The sequence below is a fragment of the Podarcis gaigeae genome (genome assembly GCF_964106915.1).
Source record: "Podarcis gaigeae genome assembly, chromosome: 6".
Taxonomy (NCBI): Eukaryota; Metazoa; Chordata; class Lepidosauria; order Squamata; family Lacertidae; genus Podarcis; species Podarcis gaigeae.
This window is the reverse complement of record NC_139682.1, coordinates 76,582,960-76,609,840: the sequence shown is the minus strand read 5'-3', so window position 1 is coordinate 76,609,840 and position 26,881 is coordinate 76,582,960. Positions and strand designations below refer to the sequence as shown.

At 45.2% G+C, this 26,881-nt stretch overlaps 1 protein-coding gene across 1 annotated transcript in view; it reads left to right on the top strand.

Annotated features, from left to right (window-relative positions):
- Nucleotides 1-26,284, top strand: part of DPH5 (diphthamide biosynthesis 5) — a 29,165-nt gene extending 2,881 nt beyond the window's left edge. Inside the window, exons 4-8 of the mRNA XM_083743601.1 lie at nt 6,290-6,398; nt 11,467-11,587; nt 20,393-20,432; nt 23,051-23,154; nt 25,807-26,284. Coding sequence (XP_083599727.1) covers nt 6,290-6,398; nt 11,467-11,587; nt 20,393-20,432; nt 23,051-23,154; nt 25,807-26,018 — 586 coding nt within the window. The 3' untranslated portion in view covers nt 26,019-26,284. The remainder of the gene's footprint in view (nt 1-6,289; nt 6,399-11,466; nt 11,588-20,392; nt 20,433-23,050; nt 23,155-25,806) is intronic.
- Nucleotides 26,285-26,881: the final 597 nt, after the last annotated feature.

Genomic DNA, 26,881 nt, shown 5'->3' with positions numbered 1-26,881 from the left:
TGCCTGGTACCATCATTAGCAACTTTTAGGCGGCAGGCCAAAGTGTTTCTTTTTACCCAGGCTTTAGAGGGTATTATGTATACAGTGGTACCTCAGGTTAAGTACTTAATTCGTTCCGGAGGTCCGTACTTAACCTGAAACTGTTCTTAACCTGAAGCACCACTTTAGCTAATGGGGCCTCCTGCTGCCGCCACACCGCCGGAGCCCGATTTCTGTTCTTATCATGAAGCAAAGTTCTTAACCTGAAGCACTATTTCTGGGTTAGCGGAGTGTGTAACCTGAAGCGTATGTAACCCAAGGTACCACTGTACTTGAAGCCTCTTACCTATTTTTAGTGAGGTGAATTAGACCTGCCTTTTTATATATGCTATGATGTTTTTTGGATTTGCTGTTATATTATTTCGTAAGACGCTTTGGGTTACTTTCTGGGTTGTTTTTTTAAAAGTTACAAATGTTGTTATTGTTGTTGTTTAGTCGTATCCGACTCTTCGTGACCCCATGGACCAGAGCACGCCAGGCACTCCTGTCTTCCACTGCCTCCCGCAGTTTGGTCAGACTCATGCTGGTAGCTTCGAGAACACTATCCAACCATCTCGTCCTCTGTCGTCCCCTTCTGCTTGTGCCCTCCATCTTTCCCAACATCAGGGTCTTTTCCAGGGAGTCTTCACTTCTCATGAGGTAGCCAAAGTACTGGCGCCTCAGCTTCACAATCTGCCCTTCCAGTGAGCACTCAGGGCTGAATTCCTTCAGAATGGAGAGGTTTGATCTTCTTGCAGTCCATGGGACTCTCAAGAGTCTCCTCCAGCACCATAATTCAAAAGCATCAATTCTTCGGCGATCAGCCTTCTTTATGGTCCAGCTCTCACTTCCATACATCACTACTGGGAAAACCATAGCTTTAACAATACAGACCTTTGTCGGCAAGGTGGATAAGTGTAGTAATAACAGCAACAATGACAACAGCTAAAAAACCTGCCACATTCTAACTGAGATTACTTTAAAAAGTATGGGGACAGCAGGTGAGGGGGAAGAAGGCTTTGACAGGGTTTGCAAACATGCTTCTGGTCCCGATCACAAATTCCTCAGAGCCTCCCTTAAATCTTCGCATCATAGAATTGTAGAGGTGGAAGGGACCCAAGGGTCATCTAACTCAACTCCATGCAGTGCAGGAATCTCATCCGTGACAGGTGGCCATCCATCTACCCATCCATTCAAGCTACTTTTTTGCTCCTGGCTCCAGGTGGTGGACTTCAAAGCTCTAGCTGAAAAAAACAGAAACCCAAATTAGGTCCCACAAGCCTGAACTCTGCCCATCCCAAGCCTATACAACTGAAATTAACGCTTACATTAGGTCTGCAATGAACATCTGCACCAAGTAAAAGCAACATCTTGGCGCAAACATCCCATAGACTTGCACGCTCCTCCTCCCACCTCTCGCTCAAGTTTCTGCCTCTCTCCCACAGTTGCTGTAAGCATGCTGCAACCGCGCATTCACTCTGGCTCTCACCCGAATTTGAAACCAGGGTTTGAAAGTGGATTTTCAATCTTTAGTTCCGAGTGAATCCAGTGAGTGTTGACCCTTGTCTGTGCCAAGCCACAGAAGGGGAGGAGCGAGGTCATGTTAAACCAGGGTTGCTGTCTCATTGTGGATTATTCTTCACGTGCAACGGGCTGGTGCATGCTAACCAGTGTTAGAAACTCAGATATATAAGCTAGGCGCCAAATGGCTCATTAAACCAGGGTTACAGTCCCCAAAACAGAATGCCTGGCTGCCATTTTGGGGTCAGATGGCTCAAAAGCGGTACGTTTCAATGCAACTTTTTGGTTCCTGAAATACATTTTGATTTGTGCAGATCCCCAGGCATGCACCTCCAGATGGTGGAGACGTCAGACACCGTTCTGGCACCCGGGCAACGTCCCTTGGTCGCAAGTAGCAGATAGCCAGGTGCAAAATGCGCCTGGCAAATTTCAAGCACTGGAGAGGATGCTAGCTAGCCATGGTGCACCCCTGGTTTCCTAGCTATGGTTAGCAGATCAGGAATCTCCCGTCTGCCAAAATACGGAGCACATCTTTCGAGTGAACAGAAGGCCTGTATTCCTATATAAACTGTCCCATCAATAATGAGGTGACAGCCCTAAAATCCGTGGCAATTGTCCAAAAAGCAATTCGACTGGATTTCCCCCTGCATGGCTTGTCTTATTCGTTGCCCAAGATGCTCGATTATACTTGTTTGAAAGGCGGTTTCGGTTCAATTACGTTTTGCAGCTCTGAGCCATGTGTTTGCTTTTGGTGCTGCGATGTTCCTCACACACTTCTAATGTATACTGCGGACATCTGGGTTGTGGCAAAGGCCTTATCGGTTTGGTCTATTAAGCCTCTTAAGTTCTGTTTTCCTATTCCCCCTGGAAGCCACAGTCCTTTCTGTCGCCAGGAGGCCATTCTTCTGCCCTAGCTAGTCAAGCACCATCAATCTGTAATGTCAAGCCATACAGGAGACAAGCTTTTTGTCTCCAGCTGGTGATTCAAAATTAATATTGCCATGTTAGCCGCGGGGGGCGGAGGGGGCTGGGAAAACGTAATCACCGTGCACATCATGAGAAGGCACCCTCTTTATAAAGAAATGTATGTGTCAAGCGGGGGGGGGGGAGTAATTAATGTAAATATACCTCTAGGGAATATTAGGATACCATTTTCCTCCTCCCCTCTTTTCTAATTGAGCTGGTACTTAACGGCAGATGATGCCAGGCTGAGAGACTAAAGTCATTACGCCATTCATGGAAGTAATAGTGTTATTAAAATTTTGCGCCTTTGTACTGCTGCAGCAAAAATATTTTTTGCGTGTCAGCCCAGTGGTCAGAGATGATGATGATGATCATTATTGAATTTATATACCGCCCTATACCTGGAGGTCTCAGGGCGGTTCACAGAATAAAATTAAGATATAAAACCACAAAATACCTAATAAAAATGAAAACAACAACCCGATAGCCCCCCCCCAAAAAAACACATTTTAAAAAGGGCATAGGATGTCAATCAAATCAACCAAAGGCCTGGTTAAAAAGGAACGTTTTTGCCTGGCACCTAAAGGTGTATAATGAAGGAGCCAGGCGAACTTCCCTGGGGAGAGCATTCCACAGACGGGGAGCCACTGCAGAGAAGGCCCCGTTCTCGTGTTGCCACCCTCGAGGAGGAGGCACATGAAGAAGGGCCTCAGAAGGTGATCTCAGGGTCTGGGTAGGTTCATATGGAAAGAGGCAAATCCTTGAAGTATTGCAGTCCTGAGCAGTCCTGGCAGTTGTAGTTCAAGAACATCTGGGAGCTGAAGTTTGAGAAAGGCTGCCATACAAGAATAAATCTATTGAAAGCTCCTTGTGCTAAGCAATCATGGTATCCATTGTATTTGATCAACAGTTATAATCAACAGGAAAGTACTCTTGTTCAAAGGCCCTAAAGGACAGAAATAGTTTGAGCAGCCAGAACCTTTGCTGTCTGATTTCAGAGAAACCCCTATTCCAAGCTCAAGTAGAACACTAAAGATGGTTCAACTATTAGGGGTTCCCTGGCTAATCATAGAATTGTAGAGTTGGAAGTGATGCCAGGGTTCATCTACTCCAACCCCCTGCAATGCAGGAATCTCAGCTAAAGCATCCTTGACAATTGTGGCTCAGGGGAAGGGTAGTAGCAGGGTTTTTCAGTTTGTCTGTCTCCATGCCGGCGCTGTGGGTTAAACCACAGAGCCTAGGACTTGCCGATCAGAAGGTCGGCAGTTCGAATCCCCACGATGGGGCGAGCTCCCGTTGCGTTGCTCGGTCCCTGCTCCTGCCAACCTAGCAGTTCGAAAGCACGTCAAAGTGCAAGTAGATAAATAGGTACTGCTCCAGTGGGAAGGTAAACGGCGTTTCTGTGCACTGCTCTGGTTCGTCAGAAGTGGCTTAGTCATGCTGGCCACATGACCTGGAAGTTGTACGCTGGCTCCCTTGGCCAGTAAAGCGAGATGAGCGCCACAACCCCAGAGTCGGTCACGACTGGACCTAACGGTCAGGGGTCCCTTTACCTTTACCTATGTCAAAATCATCCCCTTGAACTGGACTTAGTGACAGATAGTCACCGTGCCATCTCTAAGGGTAGCTCCACATAGAACACATTGTGGTGGTGAAGCTGGGATGTTCCTAAGTTTCGGGCTAAACCTTGTCCAGGAACAGCGATAGCTGGCAGTCAGTATTCTGGGCCACCAGAGCTTCTGGTGACAAGCTAGAATCAAGAAGTGACCACAGACCTTCTATGGGAAAAGCTGTAAATCCAGTTCCCTTTGTCTAGTGTCTAAAAACTCCCAGTGACACAAAATGTTAGGAAAGGAGTGGGGTTTAGGCAGAGAGAGACTTTCTGGGGCGCTTTTGGAAATTCAGTGCCTGTGGCTGGAAAAGGGCTGCTTAATCATGCTCCCCCACCAGATGCTGTTTCTGTTCCCTGCTCACCTCCATGGAATGAGCAGCACTGAACTAAGACACCTTGGGGGAAAGAGGGCAGCTGAAGCCATTGTTCAGCTTTGCGTTTCTTATTTAAATGCATTTCCACACCCGGCTGCCTAATGCAGCGAACATGATTGATGAATACTTGAGTAGCAACATTTACAAAGTCGGTGCTTTCAGTAATCATGGATGCTGCAGAAGAGGTTATGTTTAGGCAGCTATCTTTGGGTGGGTCTGCCTTGCAAACGTCGCCACCCCACAAAATAGTTCAGATGGGGCAGGCCATATAGATTCAGATGACCCTTTTGAGCAAAAGTGAGGATAGCAATCGGCTTTCAACAGGGGGTGCCCATCAATCTGTGCCTTAATTTGCATGCTGTTTGCCCACTCTAGTACTCTTCCCTTGACTTTGCCCAACCATTTGTTTCTGTATGTCCCTCTAAAGAGAGTGGATTTTTTTAAAGGAAAAATAAAAAGTTAGAAGTCTGTCTGGCATATACAGTACAGATCTAGCACTCCTGAGGGGTGACAATCCATCTTTCCCGAAGTTCTCAATAGCAAATGGGAACAGTTAGAAAACAAAACCCCTTTTGCATACTGGTGCAAGTTTAGAGCATGCATGCAAAGTTTCTCGTTTTCAATTGCACAGCGGCCTGTTTGCACAGTAATTAAGAAGAGGATGGGAGTTCTGCCAGTGCTGCTCTGCGTGCTGCTGTTTGCCAGTCAGCAAGATGCTCTGCAATCTTCTGTAAGAGGCAAAAAAGAAGGGGACGTCAAACTACCAGGCAAAACTGCGTTATTACAGTATTATTACTGCAAAAAAAAAAAGCTGCCTCCTTCACCTTCCGCATGGTTACATTGCTAAAGTGTCTTCAGTGCAAACTTAGAAGCTGCCCCTGCTCTTAACTCATTGTACTTGTGGTCCGGAGCTGTTTAAGGCTTCATAGGTCAAAAAGTGTACAGATTAACCCTCAGGATCTTTCCTTGTTTGTGTATGATGCATTATGTGTCTTTCGCAAAGGACGAAACAGGAGAACCAACCTCGAGGTGCTGAAGAAAGAGGAATGCACTTAATTGCAGTAAATAAAAAGTGTGTTTCTTTTCCTCCAGCACTTTGAGTTCGCCTCTCCATTATTATTTTTTATTTTTTACTTCCTGTGCTTCCTATATACGTACAGGCGCTTATTTATTTGAGTAGCTGTGAGACGTTTGGTAGAAACAGGACATTTTTTCCAGCCAGAACTCACTGGAACTCCGTTACGGCACCTCTCAGGTAGGCGCCATTGCCATTCTAAGATAACTCACTCATGGCGGGTTTCAGCACCTCTTTTTCAAGAAAAAGAGAACTGGGTAGAAGCACAGTGGTACCTCGGGTTAAGAACTTAATTCGTTCTGGTCCATTCTTAACCTGAAACTGTTCTTAACCTGAGGTACCACTTTAGCTAATGGGGCCTCCCGCTGCTGCTGTGGCGCGATTTCTTGTTCTCATCCTGAAGCAAAGTACAATTTCTTGGGTTAGCAAAGTCTGTAACCTGAAGCGTCTGTAACCTGAAGCATCTGTAACCCAAGGTACCACTGTATTCTTAAACGGCCTCCCCACACATAATAGACACACACACACAGTGCTCTTCAGATGTTTTGTTGGACTACAACTCCCATCATCCCTGCCCATCGGTCAGTACTGGCTGGGGGCTGATAGGAATTTGGGAATCCAAGGAACGTTTGGAGGGCACCAGGTTGTGGAAGGCTGTTTTAAGTCAGTGAGGCCCAGTTCAGGCCCTCTGTACACCCCATATAACCCACTTCCTCCTTACTGCAGGGCGACAACACACAGTGACCTCGTCCTCCGGGCGGTGAAGTTGGGAGTGCCCTACAGAGTCATCCACAATGCCTCCATACTCAACGCCGTTGGCTGTTGCGGCCTCCAGGTAACACCTCTCGCGCACGTGGCGTTCCGGCAGCGGGAAACCACAATGCTGTTTACTTCTCCAAACGGGTTTCTGCAGAGCGCGGGCTTGAGGCACGCCTTCCAATCTGTAGGAAACAGCTGTGAGGAGTTGCACACTTTGTGGCCAGACTTTCTGCGGCGTTTCCTTTCTCCTTTTTTTATAAAACAGCATGATGTAACTGAGCTTCTAAGAAGTAAAAGCTTTATGAATGGGGGCAGTGCTGTTCTTGATGCCCTGGAAACAGGGTGAATAAATATCAATGGCTTAAAAAATTAAAATAAAAAGTCAGATTTTTTTAAACTTTAAATCAGATTTTTAAAATACAGTGGTACCCGGGTTACGTTACCTTTGGGTAACGTAATTTCGGGTTGCAAATGTGGCAAACCCGGAAGTGCTGTTTCGCCATGCGCAGAAGCGCTCTTCACGCATAAGCGGAAGTGCTCTATTGCACTTTGCGCATGCGCAGAAGCAGTGTCTCTGGATACCGACTTTTCAGGGTAAGTACGGACCCCCCCAGTGGCGTAGCGTGGGGGTGCAGGGGGGCCAGCCGCACCGGGTGCAACATCTGGGGGGGCGCACTCGCACTCGCAGCTCTCTGCCCCTACCTGGCTCACTCACAAATTACTTGCCTTGCCCCGGGTGCTGACAACCCACGCTACGCCACTGCGGACCCCCGGGAGGAATTAAGTTTGTATCCGGAGGGTCCATTGTAAATTGCTTTTGAAGGAAAAATCTTTCTAAAGATAGTTTTCTGTTTAAGTTACAGTATAGTCCAAAGGCTAAATAAGGATTTATTTTGAGTTTTTCATGTGTGTTAAAACTCAGTCTGGTATTGTTTTAACAAAAAATTGCTTAACCACATCAGTTAACAAACATGGATACATATGCTATGATGTTATTGTTTTAGTTAAATAAAGTGTTTAAATTGTTATTAAGGAAATGATTATTTTTCTTCTTCCAATAAAGTACAGCAGAAAAGTTGTCCAAATATAAACACCCTTCTATGTATTTCTAATGGTATGGCCAAATCAGTAATTTTTTATATAACTGTAAAAACTACTCTGAAAATTTATTATTCCAAAAATGAAACCTTCATCTGGTTGTAAATATTAAGATTATACCAGCAAGAATGAGTCTCTCTGTAATTTTTTTTATTTAAATCAAGTCTTACTGACTAGTTTAAATCATGATTTAAATCACATATACACTCCCCAGAAGCAAATATTGGAGAGGCTAAGAGAGGTTCTCCGCACTGGGTGTCGTGAACCTGGGGAAGGGGGAAGGGAAGGGGAAGAAGAAGAAGAAGAAGAAGAAGAAGAAGAAGAAGAAGAAGAAGAAGAAGAAGAAGAATTTATTTGTATAGTTGCATCTGGGGCTGGAGCTGAGAAACAGCTGAGCCTCAGGTACACATACAAGCCACAAAGGGTGGGTTTATTGCACTTTTCATCCTTAGAAGGCGATTTCCACTACGTTTCAGATAAAGGAAAGGGAAGGTTCCATGTCACATAGCGCCAAACTAAATTGCCACAAGAGACATGACAATGGTCTCCAGGGAAGGTAGCTTGCAAAGTGGGCTTAGACCATTGGAGAAATCCGCAGAGGGATGGGTCTGTCAACAGCTCCTAGCCCTTCCCCCTAAATGGAGCCTCCATTATCAGTGACAGTATACCTGCGAGTGTCAGATGCCGGGGACAAATTTGATTTGTATCAGTGGATTTGACTTGTGCCGATAGATTTGAAACAACAAAAGTTAGGGGCGCTTTCTTAAACGATAGGAATTTGATGTTCATAAAATAAGGGCTGACTTCCTTTTTTGCATTTTAGTTTAAGTCTGATTTCGTCAATGCAAAAGACTCCTGCTCCATTAGTCTGGCCTTGGTTACTGAAAAACAGGAAACACCTTTGTAGGTTTTTTTTTCTTTTTAAAGAAAAGGAGCTTAAGCTGATGGCTTGCGTCTGTTTGGGAAGGCTGCAGCTGAGTGGCTCTCTAAGCTACATGCGTTTAGAGTTCAAACTCATCACAATGAGGCCTGGCTGAATAATGTTCAGGAGTGACGGAGAATTCTGTGGACTGAGCATTGGAGCATGGGCTTCTTTCTGTCTCGTGATTTTTAAAACCACTTTCATTGACCCAGAGCGAAGGAACTGATAGCTGTACGCTTTGGCAGACTGTGATCAAGTCTGGGATTCAGCAAAAGACAACAGGGGACGGGGAGACCATTGACCTAAATAGGTAAATACTCAAAATACTCAAAAGTTAAAATACTCGAGCAGAATATGAATCAAAGGGTTAAACATTGCCTATTGACTTTTCCCCTTATTTGGAGTAATGCAGTGGTCAGCTGGCAGTAATTCCTAGTTGTATTTTGAGCAAATTCCCACCCGTCCCCGCAAGTTACTGGCAGGGCTATTTTGGTTGTGAAATGCAAAATCTGGATTTCTCATTCTCTTTCTGGATTACCCAAGTGTTGTATTTGAAGAGGACGCCTTGTGTAATATTCCAAGAATCATTGACTGAGCAAGAACCATTGACCAAGGGGCAGGGACATCGCTGGACCAATGGTGTATAAGATAAACCTTCTAACTTGGCCGTGTGGGATGATAGGCAACTTCTGAATGGGGACAACCAACAAACCTCATCTATGAAAGAGCCACAGTACTGACATGTGAGCTATCTCATGCTCTGCTGAATAAAATTTGAGGATGCGTCAAGATAAAATAAAAAATAAAAAAATAAAACACATTAAAAACTACACATAAAAATATACATAAGGGACCAAAAATAGTTAAAATGTTTTCAGAAACAAAACTAAAAATAGGAGAAATATATGACTTCAGAAACTCAACAGGCATTAGCTGAGATAAATTGCATGAGACTGTAAGCCACGGGTCCCAAACTTTTTTCAAAGAGGGCCAGATTATTTTATGATTTGAGGGCCGACCAAAGTTGTTAAGCTTTTTTTAGGATTGAAGTTGTTGAGCTTCTTTTACAATTTTACCCCAAAGTTGTTGAGGTAGATAGAAACTTTATTTGCATTAGCCGATGGCCATAGCAATGATAAAACATTACAATATACACAGAAAGAAAAGAAATTTAGTATAAAAGCACAGTTTAGGGTCCGGAATCAACAGTCAGATAGTGGCCCTTCAAAGTTCTTGAGCTTTTTAAAGGATTTTACCCCAGAACATATACTGCCACGAGGCCCCCAAAACGGACTTTGGCCATGCCTGCTATAAGCCTTTGCAGCAAAAGAGACTATCTTCTGAGCCTTGTAATAAAAATCATATTTTTTTCTTTCATTTTCCAACACTTCAATTTCTTTAAACATCCCCCCCCCCCCCCCGGCTTCAAGATCTTGGACCCAACAATTTAAGAATAATGCACTGAAATCAGTTGCTGCCCATAAAGTTTGCATTCAAGAATATAACCAGTGTTGCTCCTTCGGAAATACATAATTTGCCTGGAGCTGGTATGCTCCCAAATCTCTCCATTGGTTCCAACTGTTCAAAACAGAGTTGAGAACAAACTTTCTTGTATTCTGTTTTCAAGGGAATGCTTCTGGCTACATTTCCAAATGAATTCAGCCCCTGCACCGAGAATCCATAATGCAGTAATACATCAGAAAATTTTTGAAACTAGAAACTGTCCAGCGCTAGCACCATCTGTTCCTCAGACACACGAAGATCTGCCTTATCTTCATCTATATGAATTATTCTGCACCAACGATTCAGCATCCTAATCTGTATTAAGCCCAGGACGGTGTCAGAACCTAACTGTGCCCTAATTAAATAAGCAGGAGTAGCTTTGAATATCCCTGAAATCATACATAGAAAAACGGGCTTTCAACTCTTTCGACTAAGGTGATATTTACAAAGCAAAACTCAGCATCTTTGGGTGTAAAAGACTCCTTTTGGAATTTGAGAAGGATACAAGTAGTTAAGATTCAAAAGCACCCTGTTTTTAAAAATCTAAGCAACTCAAAAACCAGCATGAAAAAGTGAGGGAGCAAAATGTTATTCTCTCCACATCCATGTCAAACCATTGCAAGGTTCAACTTGGAATTCCCAAAGGAGCATTTTACTCTGAAAAATATTGACTTACAAGAAAAAAAAAGTTTTACATCAGAGATCACTGGATCCTGTTTTGTTTTCTTTGAGGCGCTTTCCCTGTTTTTTTCTTTCTTTCAATGTTTACAAAGCCCCAAATGTCTCCACCAAAAAGTGCAAGTTTTTCTTAGAACAAAACCCCTCACCCATTAAAACTAGTCTTATTGATCCCAGGCACCTAAGACTTTCTTTAAGACTTGTGCACAAACAGCTACTTTAAATTTATTTTGTGAAATGTGCAAGGTCGTAGGATGTTGAAGGCAGGGGGAAACTACCTCAAAATATCAGTTATGATTTATCTTTGTCTGTTCTGTTTGTGTACCATTTTCCTCTGCTATTTTGGATTGGGCACTGTTCACAACCAGTAAACGTTTCGTGCCAGCTTGTGATGTTGAAAATAATTTATTTTTAAAAAGTGTGTTTACCATCCTATTTGGAATCTTGAAACACAGGGCTTTAGGTACGACTTGAACTCACGTTGGAACAAGCATCACACACACACACACACACACACACACACACACACAGTGGCAGCTCATTTATCTTTTGCAGAGGTGTGGGGGAATAATTTTAAGTTGTTGGTGAATCTTGCATTTAACTATCAAGCAACCGCTCATTTTTATCTTTTAAAAAACAGTTTTATCAGCCTCGCCGCCACTTCAGCCTACAGTGTGACACTCCTCGGGGGCATTGTAGTTTTTAATTTGTCAATCCTTTTATCGTTATTATGAGCCACTTTTGAATTCAACTTGGAAAAGCAGGTAGCCGTCTCTCCCAGCCCCTTCTGGAGATACCAGACACTGAGATTTGGCCCTTCCCATCAAAACCTCTCGATGTTGCACATTGCATAACGCCATGTTAAGTATTGTGTCTACAGTCTTTATTCTGCTAGGTGTCTTTCTCATTATCATCTCCCCACCTCTCCCTCTTTTCATGGCAGCTCTACAATTTTGGAGAAGTTGTGTCTGTCGTTTTCTGGACCGATACGTGGAAGCCCGAGAGCTTTTATGACAAAATAGCCAAAAACAGAAGAAACGGCATGCACACCCTCTGCCTGCTTGGTAAGGACCACATCCTCTTTTTTAAAAAATATTTTTATTCAGTTTTATATTTAATATTTACATTAGTATATAAATCATAATCATAAACAGTCATACCTCGTGTTGCGTTCCGCTCTTCTTATGGACTTTCAGCTTACGAATGCAGCAAACCTGCAAGTGTTTAGTTCCGGGTTCACCACATGCGCAGAAGCGATCGCGCCACGCACATGCGCAGAAAAGGCACTCTAGTTGCGGACTTTTCAGGGTGCGAATGGCACCCCGAAACAGATTAAGTCCACAACTAGCGGTACCACTGTACAAATAGGATTTTCTGAATCCCAGACTTCCCTCTACCCCTCCATGGGTTCCATAGTTATTCTCTTTCAACTGCATTGTATAATGTCCTCCATATTTCCTTAATAGTCAATTGTTACCATAGTTCTTGTTACGTTGCAAGTTTTGTTAAAATCCTGCCAATGTTTTTAATTGTTTACAGTGTGCTTCTAAACAAGTTACAAATTTTCCCTGTTCTTTATGAAATTTGATTTCTTCTTGGTTTCTGATCTTCCCAGTCATTTTCGCCATTTCAGCATAGTCCATCATTTTTGTTAGCCATTCTTCTCTGGTAGGGACTTTGTCTTCCTTCCATCTCTGGGACAGAAGTATCCTTGCAGCTGTTGTTGCGTACATAAACAGTTTTTTCTGCTCCTTCAGTATTCCTGAACCGAAAATTCCTAGTAAAAAAGACTTCTGGTTTTTTCACAAGAGTTATTTTAAACATTTTTTTCAACTCATTATAAATCATTTCCCAATATGCTTTTGTTCTCTTGCACGTCCACCACATGTGGTAGACAGGGCCGGATTTCGGTTTGATGAGTCCCTACGCTACTGAAGATAATGGGGCCCTTTATATGTTGCTGTTTTTCTGTGTGTTGAATATATGCTATATGGTAATTTATGGACCTAACAGGTATCTCAAGCCATTTGCACATGTTGCCATGCAACCAATCCATGCAGAATGTAGGCACCCTGTATATAGAAATGAGCAAACCAGTGATATTTTAGGAAACAGGCTAGCAGGCGGGGCCCATTACTTACATCACAGCAGCCTACACAACACAAAACACTGTTGCTGTATGTAGGTTTTATTTTATTTGTTTTTTATCTTCTATTTTGGAAATGTACATCCAGGTTTTTTCCCCCCTTTAAATTTTTTGGGGACCCCCAAGAGAGTGGGACCCTAAGCTATAGCTTGTTTAGCTTATACGTAAATCCGGCACTGGTGGTGGAATGTGCCTCCTTTTTCTTTATACTTCCAACAAATATTTGTAGCTGCTCTGTGCGTTTTTGCTAATTTAGTAGGAGAAGGACCACTTCCTTATATCACACTTAACCAGCCGGCGTTATTTAGAACGCTCAGTAGCTGAGCCGCTATTTGATTTGAAATACTTTATTGTCACTTGTACAACTTGTATACAGTAAGATTACAGCTCTCTTAGTCTTAATTCCCCTCATTTACTGACGCACACCCACCAAACCCGAAAGTCAGTTGCCCTGTTGTTACCTTTTCATTCAGCAGCCTAACAGCCCATGGATAGAAGCTGTTCTTTACCCTGTTGGTGCGACTAATCATGATTCTATATCTTCTGCCTGAGGGCAGGAGATCAAGAAAGTGCTGGCCAGGGTGTGAAACAACCCTGAGAATTTTCCTCACTCTCCTGAGGCAACGTTCTTCCGCAATGTCATCCAACGGATTCACGGGACAGCCCATAATACCTTGTGCTGCATTCACCACCCTCTGTAGGCACTTCCTATCCGATGATGTCAAACCAGCGTACCACACCGTGATGCAGTATGAAAGGACACTTTCTATTGTGAACCGAAAGAAGGAGATCATCAAATGTTGATTGACATCATCCTTTCGCAATACTCTGAGGAGATGGAGTCTCTATTGGGCTTTCTTAACCCCCTGGGTTGTATTGATTTTCCAAGTAAGGTCTTCGCTGAGATAAACTCCTAGGAATTTAAAGGAAGAGACTCTCTCCACACAGCCCTCCCCGATGTACAGCGGGGCTAGTTCTCCTCTCTTCCTCCGAAAGTCCAACACCATCTCCTTTGTCTTGCTGATATTAAGGTGCAAGTTGTTTCCTAGGCACCATGTAGATATTTTTTGGACCTCCCCTCTATACGCTGATTGAACATGAGATGAGTCTGCTGGATTAAGGGGGTGGCCCAGCCTTTTCTCACGGGGGCCAACCAGTTGCCTATGGGAAACCAGCAAGCGGGATCTGAGCACAAAAGAGTCCTCTCCTCCTTTGGCTTCCAGCAATTGGCATTCAGAAGCATCACTGCCTCCACCATTTGAGGCAGAGCATTGATAGTAGCCATGGATCGCTTCCTCCTCCATGATAGCCTCTGCCCTTGCTGTCCAAACATAGAAGCAACAGCATCAAACCGTAGACTCAAAAGTCCTCCGCCTTACGCATCCTCTGCCTTTTTTCTTACCTGCAGCAATTGCATCTTTAAGAAATAGCAAAGCTGAGCAAAACCCCCAAACCCTTCCCTGGACATAGGAAAACAGCATGTGCCATGGAACTGAGCCTCTGCCTCTGTTGTTGTGGTTTTCTTCTATGTACAGGTTTTTGTGCTTTTTCTCCTTCGGGAGACATCTATCCCAACCCCACTCTCACAGCCCAAAGGTAAAACAGTCCAGCAGAAGCTTTTAACCGGTAGATTCTGCTGAATTCTGTAAACTGGTCCTTGGCCTGGTGATCATTTAGTTGTCTGTTGACACCGAGAAAAGGAAACGAGCCCTGCCCATGCCATCAGCTTCCTGGCTTTGAGGTCTTAAGTTGCAATCATCATCCAGCGAAAAGGAAGTTTTAGCAAGTTCATTTCTTTACTAGGGCCGCCAGGATTTTTACTGTGTCTTTTGCAGCAGCTCCAACAGAAGGAAATTAAGCTTTTCCTGGCATGAGGAGAAACGGGGGAAGTTTCATAGTGTAAGCGGTTGTGTTCCACGCTACTCTTAAAAGCAGGAGAGCTTGATCAGTAGAAACAGGAGGCGATCCCACAGTCTCTGCACTGGGGCAGGATTTATTTTAATCATACAGAGCTTTTCAGACTAAATCCAGCCTTGCATGAAACCCTCCAGTGTGCGAGAGAGGGAGAGATTATACAGATGCATTCAATCACATAAGGAATTTTGATCAGGATGGAAATCAGACTGATGCAATTTGCAGGCAATTAGATCATTCCGTGCTGTTTAGATATTGAGGTTGATTGGGGAGAATTGAGTTTCTTCCGACTGGCAGGATCCTTGATTGCAGCCTGAACGGAACTGTTCTCCCAGTGCTAAAGCAGGTTTTCTACGAGTTTGCAGGACACTCCAGATACTTTATGGGATATAACTGTTTACTGGGGTTCCTACAAGCATAGACTGCCCCTGTGGCTTTCACTGCTCTCCTTGATTACAAGCCAGGATCCCTAAACCTCCAAGTCAAAAGGCGATTTCTCTGGGGTTGCGGCGATCATCTCACTCTGTAGGCTGAGCGAGCCGGCATTTGTCCGCAGACAGCTTCGGGGTCATGTGGCCAGCATGACTAAGCCGCTTCTGGCGAACCAGAGCAGCACACGGAACCGCCATTTACCTTCCCGCCAGAGCGGTATCTATTTATCTACTTGCACTTTGACGTGCTTTCGAACTGCTAGGTTGGCAGGAGCAGGGACCGAGCAACGGCCCGTTGCTCACCCCGTCGCGGGGATTCGAACCGCTGACCTTCTGATCGGCAAGCTCTAGGTTTAGACCACAGCACCACCCGCATATAATATACACAGCTCCAGCATATAGTAAGTTTATAAATCAAGTCAGAACATACATGCAGACGTTTCACACATTCCTGGAATTGGCGTCTGGAAGTTGTCTGTACATCAGGACTTGACTGTAAATCTTCTCTAACTGTTGAAATGTATGAAAACCTATAGATGGGGATTTTGGAATGCATTTTAGAGAGAAGTGGATTTAATAGGTGTTAAATGCTCCCAGCCACCAGTGTGAAATGTCATCATGGCCTCACCATACACCTTAATCTGTACATTTTTGCATTTCATTGATCCTTTCTCTCCCCTCCATTCTTTATGAACTGCATGAAGGGAGGGTTGACAAGCAAGCATTATTGTGGTTTTGTTTTTTTAAAATTACCTGCTGACTTTTTCAACTAAATGATGCAAAAAATCTTACAACATCTTACAAGTTTGGGCTTCTTCTGCTCCCTTCTTCCTGTTCCTGTATTTCTTTGTCTTCAACAATTCTGCACTGTCAAGTGACTGGTTATTGAAGGAGACATTCCGGCTGTTGGTTTAAATATTAAAATGTACTTAATTGAGGAGCTGGTGGAAAGTGTGTTTGCTGGATACAGATTAAATCAAAACTTCAATTGACTAAATGAAATGAAATTGCCACTGTGTATAAATGGCAGGAGAAAGATTATGATGCTAGCTCACTTCCCATAGAGAGAGGGTAGGAGGAAAGGTCTATTGATATTGGCATTCGTAGCAATAAATTGTGAGTATGCGCATAGAAAGCGCCATGGTGTTCAGCCATTAGGTCCAGTCGTGACCGACTCTGGGGTTGCGGCGCTCATCTCGCTTTACTGGCAAAGGGAGCCGGTGTTTGTCCGTAGACAGCTTCTGGGTCATGTGGACAGCATGACTAAGCCGCTTCTGGCGAACCAGAGCGGCACACGGAAATGCCATTTACCTTCCCACTGGAGCGGTCCCTATTTATCTACTTGCACTTAGACGTACTTTCGAACTGCTAGGTTGGCAGGAGCAGGGACCGAGCAATGGGAGCTCACCCTGTTGCAGGGATTCGAACTGCCGACCTTCTGATCGGCAAATCCTAGGCTCTGTGGTTTAACCCACAGCACCACCCGCGTCCCTTCCCCACCCCTACAAGCCTCCTAAATCCATCCTAGGCATTTCCCCAGTTGCCGGAGCATATTTGGGAATGACGGAGGGGGAGGAAAAGAGAGGAAGGTCCCACTGCACAAGCAGAAAGCCTTGAGCTGACAGGACTATGGAGTTGGATAACCATTAATTTGCAATGGGTCTGCTCTGACTATGGCTTAGCTAGATGTCACTCCCTGACTGTTAGCAGTCATTTACAATTTGGCTGATTCTTCTTTTAACTACCGCCTTTGTCTTGAATTTTGTTGGGACTTGCATGCCTTCTCCTGCATATTGCTTCTGTTCTGTTCTTGTTTGTGTACAACATGAAGGTTTGCATTGGGCAAAAGCTGTAAAATGAAGCAGAAATTCCAGATAGGAGAATCGAGACTGCAAAAGCTAGGAAACACATTGGGTTGTATCAAGCCAAGTCATACTCGGCATAATCCCATTGAAATTAATGGACATGAACCATAGCCGTTGCAACTCATCAGGAGAAAAGGCAATGATAGAAATAGTGACAAAAATCTGCCGCACAATGTTTCAAAGCCCTGACAAAAATTAGATTTGTTATTTGAGATGGTTTACCGAGATCTGAATACTTCTAAGCTTAGGGAACTTTATGGAACGACAAGAGGCACAGCTGCATATGTAAATATACCGTATTTTTCGCCCCATAGGACGCACTTTTCCCCCTCCAAAAATGAAGGGGAAATGTGTGTGCGTCCTATGGGGCAAATGCAGGAGGCAGGCAGGCAGGAAAACTCCTAAAAGCCTCACACAAGCTCCGCGCGGCTCTTACGGCTTTTCCTCAGGAGGGACAAGGGACTGACGCGGCCAGTCAGTCCCTTCTCCCTCCTCTAGAAAAGCCCACAGGAGTCGTGTGCTCCTTAAAGGGTGCGCGGCTCCTGTGGGCTTTTGCGGGAGGTGGGGGTATTGCCATAGCCGCACGCAGCCTCTCCCAGCTGGAGAGGTGACGCGCGGCTCTGGAAGCAGCCTCTTTAGCCGTGCGCCATCTCTGCAGCCCGGAAAGGGTGCGGGGGGCTAAGGAATAGCCCCGTGACCCTCTCCCAGCTGGAGAGGTGACACGCAGCTGGGGCAGCTGCCTCTTCTCTTCCTCCTCCAGCTTCGCTTGAAGGGCGCTGCGCAGTTCTCCCTCTCCGTGCAGCGCCTCTCCTTCGCAGGAGAGGTGTTGTGCAGAGAGGGAGAAATGCGCAGCACCCCTCCAGCCACACACCTGCCTGGAAGCTGGAGGAGGAACAGAAGGGTCTTCCTCTGCATCCCAAAGCCTGGGGCGAGCTGAGCTCAGCGCGCCCCAGGATTCGAGCTTCGCGCAGCTCTCCACAAGCCGTGGGAGCCCGGCGCGACTTCGCGCCGGGCTCCCACGGCTTGCGGAGAGCTGCCTGTTCTGGGGTCGGGGGAAGCTCGGACTTCCCCCGCCCCAGCCCCGCGCCTGGGGGGGGAATAAATCCCCCCCTTTATTTCCCCCCCAAAAAACTAGGTGCGTCCTATGGGCCGGTGCGCCCTATGGGGCGAAAAATACGGTAGAAGAGAATGAGTTAGCGCTCAACAAAATGAAATGAGCTCATCTTACCAAAATCTGCAGTCCACCTAATTCAATAGGAAAAGGTGACTAATGTGGTTGAAGGCTTGCCATGAGTCTTTTTGGGTTATTTGATTGGAGACAGGAAGGCACAACTAATGGGGCCTGCATGTCCAGGCCCCTGGGTTTCTGCCCATAGCTCATTCATGCCGCTCTAACTTAATAGACGATCAGTTTCAAAAAGTTTCATCTCCTCAGTGAAGCACGATACAAAACATAGTTTTCCACTTAGAAGACAGCGAGAGGAAACGCCTTCGTTGATCTCGTCCGTTCTAACCCCAAATATGCTCATGTAGCGGTATGTCTGCCCTAAAAAATCAACAGAGCTTGTTTCTTGGCTGCAATCACTGTTTTAACTTCCTACAGCTGATATGTATTTAAGAGAGTTCAATTAAAGGATGCTGTGTCACTTTCCACAAGAAGAAAAACCATTGCAATGAATTATGCACAATAGAATAGTGTCTTAAACATAGTCTTATACAGTGGCACCTCGGGTTACATATGCTTCAGGTTACATACGCTTCAAGTTACAGACTCTGCTAACCCAGAAATAGTACCTCAGGTTAAGAACTTAGCTTCAGGATGAGAACAGAAATCGTGCTCCAGTGGCGCGGCAGCAGCGGGAGGCCCCATTAGCTAAAGTGGTGCTTCAGGTTAAGAACAGTTTCAGGTTAAGAACAGACCTCCGGAACGAATTAAGTACTTAACCCGAGGTACCACTGTAGTCTTATATGTTAATAGTGAACTGTGGGTATATGTTAATAGTGAACTGTGGGTACCTAACACCAGCACCTGCCTTACACTGCATGGCAACAGTGGCTCATTTAGCTGAGCCACACTGACTGGCTGGAGGGTTTCAGGCAGCAGTTCCCTGTCAACTTGTCCTGGAAATGCCAAAGATTGACCCTGGGAGATTTCTCATGCAAGATGGATGCTGTACCACTGAGCTGCAGACTTCCCCATGCATCTCCAAATTAGGACCATCCAAGCATACCAGCCGAGGTAGATCAGGAACAATTAAGAGGCTTGGAGCTGCTCGAGATTTGGTGGAGAGAGAGAAACCTAAAGGCAGCCCTGGAATGATGGCTGACTGAGTGTCACAGAGGAAAATGTAATGATGACTGGCTGGCACAGTCAACATGACTGCTCCTCACGGTAACGATTTGTTGCAGGTCCCACTTAGAAAGGATGGGTAGTGTCTTTCGATCAAGTAAAACTCAGAGCAGACCCAGCGAACTTGCGGGACTTAAATGAGACATCACTAAGTTAATTCCAAAGGTTTCAGCGGGTCTGCCGTGAGCATGGCTTAGTCAGATTTCAACCATATACCAGACATTGGGTTGTAAGACTATACTGTCAGTTTGCATTTCTTAGTGCAAGAAAGTATTGATCTGATGTGTAGAGCTCTTTCCTCTTCTATTTACTAATTCAAGAGGGTTCTGGAAGCTTCTCTGTGTGAAAGAAACAGGCAGAAGGTTTGTGATGTTTGGGTTATTCCTTCAGAGAAGCTGAGCACAGCTGGCTTAGACTGGTTCCGTTATCTCTTTCTGTCAAGGTCATGCTGACTATAACAGCAAGGCCAAAAGGAACCTGGGTTTCCCTTTTTCTTTCTATCTCTCCTGGTGTAGTTTTCTGTGCAGTGGTACCTTGGGTTACAAACTTAATTCGTTCCAGAGGTCTGTTCTTAACCCGAAACCGTTCTTAACCTGAGGCGCACTTTCGCTAATGGGGCCTCCCCCTGCCGCCGCGCCGCCGCCACACGATTTCCATTCTCATCCTGGGGCAAAGTTCACAACCCGAGGTACTACTCCCGGGTTAGCGGAGTTTGTAACCCAAAGTGTTTGTAACCCAAAGTGTTTGTAACCTGAGGTACCACTGTATGCTTAGTGTTAAGGTTTAGACTTATTTTAAGTTACTGTAAGTTTAAGTCTGCTGCAAATGGATTTCTTATGGATGTATTAGATTCGTGACCATTATGCTCATTTGCCTTCAGTAGCAGTAAAGCTCTGCTGGATGAATTACAATTGCCTCTGGTCTATTTTCTGAGAATCCTGCAACGTGTTTAAGTTGTTACTCTGCTAACTATGCATTGGAATCTACCCTGGATCAATATTGAGTAGAATTTCACGTATACATGCCAGGGGTGTACATGAAAGAGAGATATCTTTCTTATATCAAACGCAGCACAATAAAAAAAAGTTCTCCATCTTAATACTTGTGAAAGTAATACACAGGCAATCGACTTGAAGTGTATGTCCCGTTTTGTTTCCCTGCAGACATTAAAGTCAAGGAACAGTCGCTGGAGAATCTCATGAAGTAAGTTGTTTCTTCAAAAGTGTGTGGTCTGCAACTGATAATTCACAGCTTAGTGCTGGCATGTAAGTGAAACGCATACTAAAACCATGGTATAAAGATTCTCTCCATGTTTCAATTTAAGGCGTGGTTGGGTGAGGGGGAGGGAGCCAGTAGCCCTCAAACTGTTACTGGACTCCCAACTCCCATCAGCAGCAACCCAGCATGGCTTATGGGCCCCCACCCTTGAGTTAAAAGGACCAATCAGTTGCCGTATTAATCACATTTTAGGCCATCTGATTTGCTTTCTTAACTTAAGAGTTGGAGTTGGTTCAGGAATCCTGCTTAAACAGTGAACATGAATGGTGAACACGGGTTCCAAAATATCTCTGTAGACTTAAGGAGGAAGTGCCCTCTCCTGGTACCCAGTTTGGTTTTGTCTGCAGTCCGTCCCACAGTGTCGCAGGATGAAGCGAAGTGCTTGAGGCAGCACTGGGATAGATGAAGGCAGGAATTGGCACCTGAAAGATGCAAAGCAACACTTTGCGCTAGCACTGCCTGTCAATATAGATAACGCTTAGAGGGATCAGCGGTCTGAGTCAGTGTAAGCAGCTTCCGATGTTTCTGTTGCAGGATGGGGCTCATGTGGCAAACCAGCGGTGATGGTTGTCTTGGTGTCTTTTAGCATCTAATGAATAATTTTTAAAGATGGGGCGAAGCTCATGGTTTAATAAGTCTGTTCAGTTTCTCAGGTTCCATATGCACCCCGTATCTCCAGTAATAAGTGCTCAGAGTTAGACTAACTAGCCATGACCCCTAGTAATTTCATCTGTGGTACAGTGGCACCTTGGTTCTTGAACAAAATCCATTCCAGAACCCCCTTTGGCTTCCGAAATGTTCGAAAACTGAGGTGCGGGTTCCCATTGGTTGCAAGAGCTTTTTGCACTCAGCGGAAGCCGCGTCAAATGTTTGGGTTCTGGAAAACATTCAAAAACCAGAACACTTACTTCCGGGGTTTCGGCGTTTGGAAGTCGAAACGTACGATAACAGAGGCGTTCAGGAACCAAGGTTTGATTAGTTTCGTCTTTCTCCTGATCGCTCAGTATTTCTAATCTAGGAGAGATCAGTCGAGTCAGCTTCCTTCTTCCTCTCCACTGGAACTATTGATCACCTCCAGACACGTCCTCACTTTGGTCTGATTCACATCCACAGAGTCCGACAATCTCTGGTGGAAATGTACCTTGGAACTTCTTCATAAGCTTTGCTCTTGCCAACTCCAGGGCTGGCAAACTTTGCAGAAAACAACCCTTTGAGAGCTGGCTTTGGGGTCTATAATTATGTAACTATACAGTATGTGGTAGAAAAACACAGGCTTCCCTTCCAATTTGGCACGGATAGCATGCTCTCTGATGTATCTCGGCAGTTACAGTAGATTAGCAGGGGTCTCAAAATATACGTGACTTGTGATTGTGCCGAGGAGGCAGCGCGACATGTGGCACCTCTCAGATGCGGAGAGCATTTTCAGTTTACTCATGTAGGCTCTAATTCCTAGCTTGAAAGCTTCAAAACAGCCACGCAGTGGCTATGATTCACAGCACACGCACAGAGGAGACTTTCATCAACACCAACTTAATTGTTGGTAGACGCTTCTTCTGCAAGCTGGCAGTTCTGGGATGCTGACGCCACAAAAAAAGCCTGCTAGTAGTGTCTGCTGTTCCCGTGGCCGTAACATACACCTGGATTCGGTTGTTTAAAAACTTGGAAGTGTTTGCTTTATGTCTCCAGCTGATCAGAGGACAGTGCGTATAACACCCGCCTGCTTCTCACCAGCGACTGCCCATAGACCTCCTTTGCGAGGTGTATTCCTTGGCAAAAACATGATGGATGAGACAAAACATGCACAGGCTTCTAGCGAGGGTCTAAACTAAATGAGCCTCTACCCTCGTACCTACGGGACCGCCTCTCCCGGTACGTCCCATGGAGAGCCTCAAGGTCCATAAATAACAACACCCTAGTGGTCCCAGGCCCTAAGAAAGTTAGATTGGCTTCAACCAGAGCCAGGGCCTTTTCAACACTGGCTCCGGCCTGGTGGAACGCTCTGTCTCATGAGACCAGAACCCCTGCAGGATCTGATTTCTTTCCGCAGGGCCTGTAAGACAGAGTTGTTCCACCTGGCCTTTGGCTTGGAGCCAATTTGATTCCCTCCCCCTCTTTCTTTTTTCTTTTTTCTTTTTCCTTTCTCCTCCTGTGATGAGGCTGCATTTTAATATTTTAATGTTTCAATATTTTAATGTTATATTTTAATCTTGTTTTTAAGTTGTATTCATTCAACTTGTTTTTATTATTGCTTGTTAGCCTGAGCCCGGCCTTGGCTGGGGAGGGCAGGGTATAAATAAAAATTATCATCATCATTATTATTACATTTGAGAGCCATTTGGCTGCCAGCTCCTCTTAAGAGCTTCCAGAGAGTGAATGTGAGACCTTGGTTTGATGCGACAAAGAAAGTTTTATCTTGAAGCGTAACCATTTGGGGCAAGCCGTGTTGAATTCAGCTTGGCTTTACTGTACATGGACCCCACTACTTGACTGGGGTACAGGGGGGACAGTTGCTGACCAGACTACTGTACCTTTCCTTCCATCAGGGGGAAGAAGATTTATGAGCCACCCAGGTATATGAGCGTGAACCAGGCAGCGGAGCAGCTTCTCGCTATTGTGCAAAACAGGCGGCTACAAGGCGAAGAACCAGGTAAGCACGTGAGCTCTGGCCTCTAGCATTTGGAGGCTGGCCCTCCCCTCTTTTGTCCAGACCGCTGCGGCATCAAATAACTCGCAATTTGTGATGGAGATGGGCCCTCTTGAAATTGGCAGGCTGGAAATTGCCTACAGAGGCCAAGCATTCACTGTGGTTCATCAGCCACAGTGAAGGGAACTTCAAGCAGGACCGGAGGCAGAGCGCTGTAGCCACAAAACGTTGGCCTGCACACAAACCAGCCACAAACTCCACGAACCAGTTGGTTTTTTAAAAAAAGAAATGCAAATCCCATATGAACATACTTTAGAGTGAATCACTTTGACCTTACTCTATTCTCTGTACGTGTTTTTGCTGGAGCTACTAGTTGCTGCAGAAACAGCGGAGGCGCATTGATCCTGGGAAAGTGTGTCTTAATAGTCAACTTTTGACGGATCTAGGAGTTCTCACTGGTTAATGAAATGCAGAGACTTTCCATAGGGCTGTAGGGTGTCGAATGGCCAAGTAGTGATTGGCTGGAAGCAATGACAAAATGCTCTGCAAAGTCCGGCTAGCTCACATGCACGGCCTTTCTGAAACAAAACGGGAGGCACAATTAAGAGCCCAGAAAGGATATGAAAGAATTACCGGTAGCCGTTATCAGTGGAATTAATCTTTTAGATTCTCAATGGATTCTCTAAACAAGCCCTGTTTGGAAGGAGGCAAGTCTAAAAAACTATGACACACACAACTCAGAGCAATCCAATCAGTGGTGGACTTTGGGCTTTCACATTTCAGCAGCATCCTATGTGACAGCAAAATTTGGCGCACTAACAGACGCCTCTTGCCTTCCGTTCCAAGTCATGTTTGCGGCGCCCTCTTGGCTCAGCGCCCAGTGCGGGTGATCTGGTCAAGCATCCCTAAATCCGCCTCTGATCCAATCAGGCTCCATGCAGGGATGCAGCAGAATTTAACAAAACCTGCAGGTACATCGCAGGCAGCTTACGCCGGGATGGGTGCTTTCGTCTTCCTACGTAACACATGCCACTTACCCTTCCTTGTGGGAAGTTTTGATACCAGCAATACCTTCATATTAATCACAGTTTACCGTATTTTTCCATGTATAAGACGACCCCTATTTTTGGGGACTCCCAATTAAGAAAATGGGGGGAGATTGCCCAGAGTTGTTGAGCTTTTTTGGGGGGAGGAGGGGGTTGCCAAAAATCGCTCACCCACCTGACCAACGCTGCCAATCGCACGCGTCACCAAAGCCAACAACCGTCTGTCTGCCCGCTCGCCGCCAGCAGCTGCCAGTCGCCCACCCAGTTGTCACAGTAGCAGCCAATCGACAGCAGACCTTGCCGCTGCCACCAATCACCCACCGAATTGCTGCTAACAATCTCCTGCTCGCGGCTGCAACCAATCGCCCGCCCCCCCGCACTATCCGTGTATAAGATGGCCCCCAATTTTAAACATCATTTTATAATTTAAAAATTTGTCTTATACACGGAAAACTACGATACTTACTTAGCAAGGTAAAAAATGGTAAAGGACCCCTGGACAGTTAAGTCCAGTCGAATTCAACTATGAGGTGCGGCACTCGTCTCCACTTCCAGGCTGAGGAAGCTGGCGTTTGCCCACAGACAGCTTTCCAGGTCCTGTGGCCAGCATGACTAAACCACTTCTGGCACACAAGACACCGTGACGAGTGCCAAAGGGCACAAAAATGCTGAGCTCAGACATATAATAATAATAATAATAATAATAATAATAATAATAATAATAATAATTTATTTGTACCCCGCCCATCTGGCTGGGTTTCCCCAGCCACTCTGGGCGGCTTCCACAAAGACCAAAAATACACTAAGATGTCACACATTAAAAACTTCCCTGAACAGGGCTGCCTTCAGATGTCTTCTGAATGTCAGGTAGTTGTTTATCTCTTTGACATCTGATGGGAGGGCGTTCCACAGGGCGGGTGCCACTACCAAGAAGGCGCTCTGCCTGGTTCCCTGTAGCTTTGCTTCTCACAATGAGGGAACCGCCAGAAGGCCCTTGGCCCACGGCCCTCATACTAGCATCTTCCCCACACTGCAGCCCTGTCTGAGCTTCTCTTGCATATTCTCCATGGTTCTCCAAATGGTCTTGGACTCCAGAGCCATCATCCCTAAACATTGGCCATTGCTAGTTGGGGCAGATGGGATTTCTATTAAAACGCCCAGAGGACCTCAGGTTTCCCAACCTGCTCTGGTCCTTTTGCTGATAAATCAAAACAGTTACTAGGCCAGGAGGGCAGAATCAGTCTTTTCAGCTAGGCGGCCTTCACTTGATGACACTTTATGAATGACTACTTACCCCACTGGTTTATACCTGCAATTCAATACCTTGAGAATGAGAACTTGCTTCCTGGGCTTGACACTCCTCACATTTGCCACATCCTATTGCGAAGAACTTGAGCAATGTACATGTGCGGGTTGGCTTTTTTTTTTTTTAGAGAAGTCTATATTAGTCTTCAGAGGACAGTGTCTTTTTTTTTAAGCAGCGTGTAACTTTTTTTAGGGAGAAAGCATCACTTCCTGCAGAAGTGTGCCAAACGCACCAACCTCTTTCACTATGCTTCCGTAATATTCTTTGTTCTCTTTAACTCCCCCCCCCCCCTTTGTTTAACAGAAATTGCAGAAAACACCATCTGCGTAGGCTTAGCAAGAGTGGGCGCAGTGGATCAAAAGATTACTTCCGGTACTCTACAGGAAATGACTACGGTGGCATTAGGCGATCCTCTACACTCTTTGATCATCACTGGAACTTTGCATCCGTTGGAATTAGACATGCTCAAGCTCTTTGCAGTTGACAAATCCATTTTTGAGCACATGGCTGAATAAATACTTGTTTACGCACGTGCTTTGAGCTGAATCTGGTGTCGCTAGTTAACCATACGTTTTGCAAGGGGGGAAGCCCACCCTGGCTGCCCAAGTAGACTGCCGGAAAGTCCTGTTGCCAGTCCCTATGAAGACACCAGACTATTTACCAAGGAATACAACCCACGGAGCAATAATCAAGTCTGGTCGCTTGGCAGGCTGCCTAAATTTGGTATGAAATGCATTTTTTTAAAAAAGTTACCTACCAATAAAAAGCCAGTTCAGAAAGAGACATGTAAAATATTCTTGCATTTGTATATTACAGAACTGTTTCTGCACATCAGTATAAATAGTGTTGGTTGTTCTAGATACAGAGTCAGTCTTCCACTGAAAAATCCAGGCCCGTCTCTGTGCTATGGCTTCTCTCACAAAATGTGTGCTTTCTGTACATTTTAATGGTCATTCTGATCAAAGCACCAATTTTTTACTTAGGCGCTAAAACCCTCAGTAGCCTTGGAACGGAACAATGCTGAAGCTTTGAGAAATGAAACGCATCATGCGTTTTATCGGCTTACATATGTAACACATTAACAAGGGCTTGCATCCAATATGTGAACAGACTTCTGCTTACACAACAAGCCTTGGATTACAGGATATGATAGCCAGAGGAGAGGGGGAAAGAGACATGGTATTACTGCACCAAATAATGTAGCAATTCTTTTGACCACAGCCGTGCATTCATGGTGGTTTAGATTTTGACCTCACCACAGCTGAGATAGACTAAGCTTGGATCCAGTGTTCCTCTTCTGTAAATCTTCCATTGGCCTTCAGTGCAGAAGACATTTCTCTTGTCATTGAAGGGGGGGGGGAGAGAGATAAAACTATTT